At 41.5% G+C, this 10195-nt stretch overlaps 1 protein-coding gene across 4 annotated transcripts in view; it reads left to right on the forward strand.

Moving 5' to 3' along the window:
- The window catches only part of LOC102382638 (long-chain fatty acid transport protein 6-like), a 34583-nt gene that overhangs the window by 8806 nt on the left and 15582 nt on the right, over nucleotides 1-10195 (forward strand). For 2 of the 4 annotated variants that reach the window (XM_025206702.1, XM_025206703.1), the window contains exons 3-6: nucleotides 184-396; nucleotides 2901-3059; nucleotides 4980-5104; nucleotides 8986-9180. In XM_025206702.1, coding sequence (XP_025062487.1) covers nucleotides 184-396; nucleotides 2901-3059; nucleotides 4980-5104; nucleotides 8986-9180 — 692 coding nt within the window. The remainder of the gene's footprint in view (nucleotides 1-183; nucleotides 397-2900; nucleotides 3060-4979; nucleotides 5105-8985; nucleotides 9181-10195) is intronic. The other 2 variants (XM_025206704.1, XM_025206705.1) reach the window with 2 other exon arrangements.

The following is a 10195-nucleotide window of genomic DNA, read 5'->3' on the forward strand; positions in this document are numbered from 1 at the left end:
AAACCTCTGTGCCAATCCATTCAAATGCTGCATTAGATGGTCATCTAAGTGGAGTTTGTCCTATCAGGGTCACCCTAAGAGAGGTGAACTGTGTGCAAATTTAGCAGTGCATTTCTAGGGAGAACAGTCTGAACTTCAATTATAGATACTGAAATATAAGTTCTATTCTTTCTTTAACTGCAGACTGTTTGGGCTGCCTGGAGGAAGAGTTTATTTTTCAGCTTCTGAAAAACAACATTGGGATCTGGCTTATGAGCAAGAGTTCTTCTTTCCAACATGTTGACACTTTACTAGACAAACTAGATAACGTTTCTGACGATCCTGTTCCACCTCACCTTACAGCTCAAACTAGCATGATCAATACAGCTCTGTATATTTTCACATCAGGGAGTACAGGTGAAGTTGTACTATGAATTATAATATATATATTTTATAGATAGTTGTACTATTAATTATAATATATATGTGAAATTATAATAATATAAAATGTTCAAATGGTCCCACAGCTAGACATACAGATGCTGCATGAGCATTTGTTCACTTATGAACATGCCTTGGAGGCTTTTTTTTTCCTTTGGCATAAATTGCCATAATTCTACTGAAGTCAGTGCAGTTTTGCACATATACCATGCCACAATTTAGCTTCTTAAGTTACCAAGCTAACAACAGAGTGAGAGGGAATATGTAGAGTCCTATTTGACTGTATGTGCCCCAGTGGCACTTATCTAGATGCATAACTGCTGGTTTTGGCATTTACACACAGATGCACTTCTACATGATGTGGGAATGCACAAGCATCCACGCAGCTACTAAGCATGCACAGTTGGCTGCGCTCTGCTCACACAGCTCTGTAAATGCATACCTAGACAAGGTAAGGCCTGAAATTGTAGCCAAATAAAACAAAGACTAGTCAGTGTTAGACATAAGGAGGAAGAGAAAAATCCTTCCATATTTTAACCCAATATCCAAGAGAACAGAGAACTTGCATAGAAATGGGAGACCTAGGTTCTATACTCCCCAATACCTTAAGGGGAATTTGAACCTACCTGTCTCCTACTTCCTAAACTCTACTCACCTGATCACAGATTAGGAATTAGGCAGGTCCCTTCCTAGCCCTCCTCTTGAAGCTGGCCCCTTGGGCAGGGAAGAGAGGAAGATGCATGGAAGTAGAAGAAAGAAAACATACTAGAGGGTATGTGGCTCAGTGAGAATACTCTGAAAGAGAGAGGGCCCTGGATTCTAGCCTGGATCTTGCTCCCGGTGGGGCAGACAATTTAACATTGCACTCTACATTTTAGCTAATGGATATTAAATGCAAGGTGCAGTGGCTCAGCTTCAAGAAGCGTGTAAAGTGAAATAGTATTCTGCTCAAAGTCTTTGAAAGATACTTGGATTCCACAGTTATGTACAAAGTATAGTCACAAAGGCAGATCCACATGAAAAATGATGTAGTCTCTCTGGGTGCATCTACACATGCGTTTTACTGCAGAGTTGACTAATTAGCTCTGCTGTAAAGTGTCATTGTCTATATATGCACTGGTATTAGGATGCAGTAATTTAATTAACTTCATTGTAGGATAGTAATTACATGCGTGGAAATGCACATGTAGATGGTGACAGGGGCTGGCTGGGGCACAAGGGTGCTAAAGTGTGGGGGCTGCCTGCTGCATGGCTCTCCACTTTAGCACTCTCGTGCCCCACCCAGCCCCTTCACCGCATGATGCTGCCACTGGAGACTGGGCCTGGCCCCCTGTGTCTGCTGCCAACCAAGGGTTACTCTACCCTGGCTCAAACTGCTGTTGTTTCCAGTGCACATACAGATGCTATACCCAGCAGCATCTGATTCCAGCTGAAACAGCTCCAGAGTTTATTGAGTCAGCTTAACTGCATATGTAGATGTGCTCCCTCTGAGTAGTAGATAGAGGGGTAAATTGTTTCCCCTGTACTTAGCTGGAAATATGAAAATGGATGTTGGGGAACTCTACAAAAGAAAGGGGAAGAGGAATCCATTCTTCTCAAGTCGAGCTAAGCAATGTTGCTGAGGATACTCCATCCTAGCCATCCTAGTGTGTGTGGCTGCACATGGACTGTGTGACTAGGGACAGAAATCACAAATAAACCAGTGTAAGTGATCAGAAACTGGTTCAAATCTGTAACACAACAGAAGTTCAGTACACATAAACTGCTTTCAAAATGGCAGAAACCAGTTTAAGATAAACCTGGATGGATGTAGTATCAGACTTAACTGATTTAGGTTCAATTGGTTTATTGAACTTCTGCCCCAGATGCCATCCAGATTCAAGTTAACTCACAGTCCTCCAACAATGCAGGATGATTTGTACTTCTCCTGCAACCCCACCCTTGCAGGGTTGGTGGGCTAGCCTTGGCCCAAGCTGTCTGCTCCAGCTGAGCAGAGAGGTATGCTCTAGTGCCCCCTGGCTTTTGGCATGGGCCACTGCAGGCATGTTGCTGCATTTCTGGAATCAAGAGTGAATGTTTGTTCCCTTGCTTATTGGTTCAATCTACACAGTTTAAACTAATCTGCAACGATTGAATTGATTCAGCCTCGGGCTTTTTGACTGTCTGTACTTAGCCTACGTGGTGCAGGTAATGCACAAATCCTTAAAAGCCCCTTAAAATTTCCTTCTCTGTGGTGAGGAAGGCGCCATACACAGATGGAAAGATAGAATGGAAGAACCTTGAAGATCAGAGACAGACATGAGAAACCAAGAAGTGATGTTAACGAGTCCAACTGCTGAAAAAAAAAGAAAATAAAACTGAGGCTGTCATAGAAGACAGATTGTTTTCACCACAGATACCATGAATAATTCCATAGTCCATGTACTGAAATCATCAGAAAAAACAAGTAACTTATATTTTTCCTGTCTTCCCTATGTCAGGTTTTCCAAAAGCTGCTGTCATCAGTCATCTTAAAATACTATCTGTCTGTCTATTATTTGCTCAGTGCGGTGCAGCTTCTCAAGACATTATGTATATCACTCTTCCCTTGTACCACATAAGTGCTTCGCTCATTGGTATTGGTGGATGCATTGAATTAGGTAACATTTTTCTTTCGGGGAATTATATTAATGCAGTCAGTGATGAACTCAGACTGGGTTTTTTTTTTGTAAATCATTAAGGAAGGATTGGAGGGGAAGGAGAGGATAGCCTGAACTACAGTTACACTGTGTTTATAACTATGTCAGTCTTTGAAGTAAGTCAAAGTTCAAATCAAGAAGTTCTTCAGATAGATAAGTACTCATTCGATTTAATTAGTATGAAATATACTGCAGACAGGATTAAGTCCCAGATTATACTTATGCAATTCTATGGACATCATAATATTATGCACAGAAGTACCTAGATAAGAAAACAAAAATCAGAAATGGAAGAAACAAACCATGGATAAATCATGCAAAGCTGAAACTACTACATCATTTTGAAGTCTGCTGAACATCTTTTATAATTCCTTTTTAATAATGCATTTTCAAAAGTGTAATGTACTTGGTACATGGTAAAGTGCACATGTAGTTGTTAATTCTGCACACAATTAGTGTGTCCAGTTATGGCAGTTGTAAGCACTACTGTGTTTGCCAGCCAAAATGGCCACAGATCCAGATCCACGAATTCCAGGAATCTGATACAATGGTAATGACACTATTCTTTGGTTTCTTTTTAAACCTTTAAATATATTTAACTGTAAATTTAATAGTGTGCATATAGAAACCAGATTATCCCTTTATCTTTAGTGCATTTTTTCCTGCCTTTTTTGTTTGGATATTAAACTGACATCAGCCAGTCTTTTAACAATGCTGTCTGTCTTCCTCCAGCTTTAAGCAATAAACATTTTATACTTCCTCCAGTTTTAAACAATAAACATCTCCTAATATACTGTTCTGCATAGCTACCATTAATATAGTTATATAATATCACCCCTTTCAGGAAATATTAAATCGATTAAGACTTCTAAAATGTAGTTTTTATTACTTTGTCATTGCTATCACCTCCTGTAGTATGCAGCCAATATATGAGGCTGTATATGAGGCTATGTGTACCTATAACTTTTAAAGCTTGGGGGAGGCTCCACGGGGCCAATGTTTCAAGGCATAGAGAATGGGTAGCATTAATAAAACTGCAGACATAAACTTAGTAGTCATGTTGTACGCTATAGCAAAAGGCTGAAGCAGGTATACAGGGTATATAAAACACACGAGTCTGCTTGACTATCAGTGCTACAATACATGTATGAAGCTATTCTGAAAATCAGGTCAACACTCCAGTCAAACTGCAACTAAAGGAAAGACAGATACGGCTATGTATCCCCTGTAATTTCCATGATGACTCCTGGGGCTACTGGTATCTGTAAATTAGAAAGCAGGACTGCTAAAACATGGCCTCTTCATAAGGGGGCCGGAGGTTGCTAAATGTTAATTGCTAGTTTTGCTTTGACTTAAAAGCAACTTAATAGCACAGCATTTAAGTTAAGGCAGAATTTGGAATGTGCTTTTTTCTACAGAAAGCAGCACAGCTTTATAAGGAAAAAAAAGCATGAAGAATACCTGTGGTAAGGTTTCATAAGATTTTCTTTTTCTAAAATGCCAAAAATATCACCAAAGGCTTGCTTCTTTTGTTAGTTTACACCACTTTAATCTGTTATAAAACAATTGAAATTAATGAAGTTACACGGTGTAAAGCTGATAGGACAACAAAATCAGGTCCGTTCAGTACTATTTATTAATAATAATTATTCCTACCCATATTGCAGCCATGCAATAACCTCCAAAAGAGGAATGCCTCATTGTGTTAGGCCCATTTAACAACAAGACACCTTCCCAATTTATTTAGAATTAGTTATATTGAGCATCAGTTAGATTATTGAAGAAATGTTTAATTGGTAGTATTCAACACTGGCAGATAATAAAACAGGTCCTAATGGTAATTTTCAATTTATTCAATTCTCTCACTGTTTCCTCAACTAGGAGCAACTTGTGTTCTGAAGAAGAAATTTTCTGCCAGCCAGTTTTGGAGTGACTGTACAAAATACAATGTAACACTGTTCCTATACATAGGGGAAATTTGTCGTTACCTTTGTCACCAGCCCAAAGTAAGTTTTAGTTTGTAACTGCATTTTTTAAAATAATGTTATTCTTTTCTGTATGTAGTATAGATTGCTTATTTATATTATTTATTTTCTCATTTTCTCATTTTCTTGGCCCTGTGTTCATTTTTTACCATAGGCTTGGCTCTGCTTTCAGTTTTTCCATTGTACCATACCACCTGAACTCAGTGGGGTTACACTGCTGTGAAACTGGTGAGAGTGATTGGAGAATCATGTCAGACACTAACTTTAGCCCTTCTAAAGGACACCAGGCTGTTAAACTTTTACTCTGAATCATAATGTAAACAATAGACAGCTGGAAGGTTGGACAGTAGGCAAAAAGGACTATGAGAAGTATCAACAGGATTTGACTAAAACCCCCAAGAATGCAAGATGAAATGATTAACCTCATGCAATTCAGATGTTCCAGGCTCATAACTTATTAAGTGGATTTTCTTCTATACAGCAGTGAAATGCCAATAATTAATCTCCTTGTGGTTTTGAAATTGCTGAATTGGTTTTTATGATTTTTTTAAAAAGATTTGGGGAGGGGGAAAGACCAACAAGTATCATCAATGGCAAAACGGCCCCTTTTCCTTTCTATATATTAAAAAAAAATCCAAAACCCAAAACCCCCCCATAAACCAATCTTTATAAAGGCAAGATTCTGGCTATGCAATGCTAAGTCTTTTACTATGCTTCAGGTAATTGTGCTGAAGATGTGCTGAAAAACAAAGCAATATGCAACTATCAGGCTCAAATTGAGTCTGACTGCACAGTTCAGAGGATTAGGAACAAAGGAGCAATTAAGGTCAGCACATCAGCTAACTAGTACAAAGCCTGATTGCGTGGTCCAAAAAGTAGGAGAGGAGTCAAGGTGAAATGGGAGCAGTGACCAAGCCAAGATAGCCGCTGGCCCAAATTCAAACCAGAACAGATGACTCCTCGAAGTCCGACAGTCCAAGGATAAAGGAAATTAAGAGAATAATCAGCTAAGCTAGACTAGTGGAGCAGAAGGGTCTTACGGAGGAAAGAATAAAAAGAAAGTGTTTTAATCTGGCCCAACAATAAAAAAAGTCTACTAGAGAAAATTCTGAAGGGTGTCTGAAAGTTGGTGACTTAGAAGGCAAAGCAGAAAGATTGTGACTTAGCAAGCAAAAAATTGAAGTGTGCCAGGAAAGAGTGGATGAGTCCAGTAACATGCTTGAAGGTAATCATATTAGCAGTGCAAGCTTCAGACAAACTCACATGCTATGCAGAGGTGGTGGCACTGCATGGCTGGAGGCTGTGGTTGCAGCTGCAGCAGTGGCTGCACAGGCTGGGTTGGAAACAGCCTGTACTTGCAGCTAAGTTCTGGCCATTGTTGGCCTTTGGTTTCCAAATAGAAACCAGGGAAGGGTAGTAAACCATACAGTCAGGGCCCCAACTGGAAGCAGCACTAGTCTCCTTAAAGCTTATATGACATCCATGCCTATATGATAAGTACTATACTTTTGAAGCAACAAGGTATAAAGGAATGAGACAAAAAAAAAAAAGACTTAGGTAATGTTATTGAGTAAGCCATCCATTTTTAAGTCAAGGTAGGAAGGAGTTCAAACACCAATTAATTCAGGGAAGCTCTAAGACTTGTATTATATAGAAGAAGCAAAGTTTTTTTGTGATGTCTCTTGTTGGACAAAATGTATAGTTGGGGTAGATAATGGACACGTTTTCAGATTCACCTCAAAAAGGGTGCTGCATGCCGAAAAGCTTGTCCAACATCTCTCCCAACTGCACAATTGCTCCAATAACAGAAATCACAAGAAAACACCTGCCTCTTGTACATTTTCTGGATCACCATAGCTATTACAACAGCATTCCAACCCTTGGGAGCAGACAAAATGACCACAGTGGCCCCTTCTTGCCTTACAATCTATAAAACCTCAAAAATTTACTCTGTCAATCAGTTTCTGCTGTTACTGAACTGGCCTTTTTTGCACAAATGTTTTAGTAGAGTGTCACCATTGTGGAGCACGTGACAGAGAGGGGACAGCACTAATTCTGTGTATGCAGTAACTCATGATAGTCTGATCACCAAGTTCATAATTGTCTGAACACCTATACCTGAAGGGGCTAACAACCACAAGTGAAGGAGGGAAGAGAGGTGGCTGAGCACAGCAGGGAAACATACATTCCTAGCATTTGTTCTACATGAAAAGTAATATCTGCATCCCCACTACAGGGAATCCCACCAATAGCTCTGGGCAATCTTTTTAACTTGAAAAATACAGTACAGAAAAATACAGCTTTAGAATTTGCAAATTAGGGGTGAATTCACAATAGATTTGACTGGTAATATATCTTCTTTTAATTTAAGAAAGTCAAAACATTTTGTTTCAGTTTTTTAAAAGCAAAATATTTCAACATTTATTCTGAAACTATGCTTTATTTAAAAGTTATATTTGTAAATTTAATTAACTTGGTAAAATACTTGAAAATAAAACAAGATGCTTTGGTCTGAATGGAAAAAATATTTTGCTTAGTCTAAAATGAATATTTTTTCATGTTTTTGTTTTGGCCACTGAATTGAAAAAAAAGATTTAACATGTTCTACCCATGCTGCCCATGGCATAGATAGTCAGAGTGACCTTACGTGGTCAGAATCAAGGTCCACAATGAGATGCTTCTCATTTAGGACTTACCCCAGCATTAGGTAGGTCAATCCAGGAAAGTTCATGTTTAACATCAAGTATGTCAGTAGTATGCCAATAGTATTCTCACATGTTTTGAATAAGTAATTCCTGCCCCACACTGGCTCCCCTGGGTACCTTCCCTTTCCACCTTGCCTGCCACACTTTGATGGTACTTCTATGGTGTTTAGGGAGGATGCTCCAGGGTCCCAGACTGAGCCCCAGTTCACTTTAGCCAGCTGGTACTTCCCATAACCAGCTGGGTCGTCTTGCCCCTCGGACACAAAATTATGGTCCTTCTGACCCTATCAGTGCCTCAGGGTACTAGCTGCTTTATGGGCTATATTTGTGGCCCTGTAGCCATGGCCATGCCTCAAGGATGTTATTCAATATTCATTCAGAGGGAGCCCCCTGGCCCGAATGCAGCTTTTGACCCTCAGACCCTGAACCTTCCCAGCCTTGGCTTTTTTATTCTGGCTGTGCCCCTCAGCCCAGGTACATTGCCCCAGACCTTGCCTCCTGGGCCCCAGCCCTGTCTCTCACTTGCATGCTCGAGGCCCCTGACCCTGTACTGCATTCTCATGCTCCAAACCAGCCCGTAGCCCTCTGAACCCCTGACCTCAGGCCAGGTTGTCACTGAATGACCCACCAGGAACCTCTCTGTGGCCTTCACACCTCCCTCATACCCACAATCCAGTCCTATGGTTATCAAGCTAAAGCATAATATAAACCCAATCAAGCTGCTTCACAAGCTAAAAGTCTCCCCTACTCTGGATCAATGTCACCCTGCAAGCCATGCTTCCCTTTGAGCTCCCTCATCCTGGCTCTCTTGGGAGGCTTGGATTCCTGCCTCTCTGTCTTCTGCCACCCTTCTCTCCCAGGAGCACCTCTGCCTGCAGCATACAGGGCCAGACTGCCTCCCTTGCTTCAGTCACTAGGTTTATATGCCCCAAAGCCCCACCCCTTCCAGTCATGTGAGTCACACACAGTGATTTCCACTTGGGCTTGATGGCCAGGCTGCCCTCCTCTGCTGCTGTAAAAAAATGTTTTTATAATGTTCTATCATAAATTTCTGTACAATCGATACGTTCCTTTGAAACATTTCAGTTTTGGCAAATCAGTATCTTCCAATGAGAAACTGTTTCATCAGCAAATATTTGACCAATTCTGGCTTGTTTGGACCAGTCAACTATTTTAGAATGTTTCTTCTGTCCGCAGAATGAAGGTGAAAGAGACCACCTAGTGCGCATTGCTTTAGGGAATGGCCTAAGACCTGCAGTCTGGGAAGAATTTCTGATGAGATTTGGCCCTATTAGAATATTTGAATTCTATGGTGCCACAGAAGGAAACATTGGTTTTTTCAACTACATCAATAAAATAGGTGCTGTGGGCCGTGTTAGCATCTTCTTGAAGGTAAAGAAAGATTCCCTCTGAACCTGAAATGCACAACAGGGAGGAGAAGAGGCAGTCAACACATGTCTGGGCACGTTTACTATATGGCAATATTTGATTGATTTAAACAAAAATAAATAACCTTTCCCCTTCCTCCTCACTAAAACACATTCTAAGATAAATTCCCATTCACAGCAGTACAATTCCACTAAAATCATTAGGAATGCAATGGTGTAATGGAGAAAAATTGGCCAAAAATATACTATCCCACTGTATAAAAATTAGGGTTGCCAAACAATTAAAAAAAGTGATCATGTTTATTGCGTGATTGAAAAAATAGTTGCAATTAATTACAATTTTAATTGCACAGCCAAAAACTCAAAATTATGTGCAGAAAAACTCAAAGTTATGCAAAATTGTGCAGGTTCTTTGTATGGTTGCAGGGTGGGTGTGGGGTGTGTGTGTATGGGGGGAAATTGTGAAGGTGTGGGGTCTGGAGCCCAGGGAGGGGGGTTCCCACATACCCTGGCAGGATGTCGGGTACTGTGGGTCAGGAGTGAGGGGCAGAAGCAGGGCTGGGGGGCTGTGGCTTGAGAGCAAGGGGCAGACAGACAGACACCCGCACACACACAGACACCACCCAGCAGGTAAGTGTGTGTGGGAGGGTAGGGGCATGGGGGAGGGAAGGAGCATGGGGGGCAGACTGAGGCCCCTATGGTGAGGGAGGAAGTGGGACTGGGGTGAATGGGGCCCCCAGGCTGGGGCAGGTCATGGGATGGATCCACAGGTTCCAGGGGTGCAGGGAGGGCTCCTGTCACTACACACACTCCGGGGGTGGCACGGGGGGTACATGTCCTCCAGATCTGTGTGCGGGGTGGAGGTGGGCTCTGTGCCATGTGACACCATGCTGTATATCCCACCACTGGGTGGGCAGGGGAGGCGACACAGGCTGCACATGGCTCCTGGGGCAGACACAGTAGGGTGCAGAGCCCCAGTCCACAGTGGCAGCCTGCCTCTGCCCCACACACAAACCTGG

The sequence above is a fragment of the Alligator sinensis genome, unplaced genomic scaffold (assembly GCF_000455745.1).
Source record: "Alligator sinensis unplaced genomic scaffold, ASM45574v1 scaffold10_1, whole genome shotgun sequence".
Lineage (NCBI taxonomy): Eukaryota > Metazoa > Chordata > Crocodylia > Alligatoridae > Alligator > Alligator sinensis.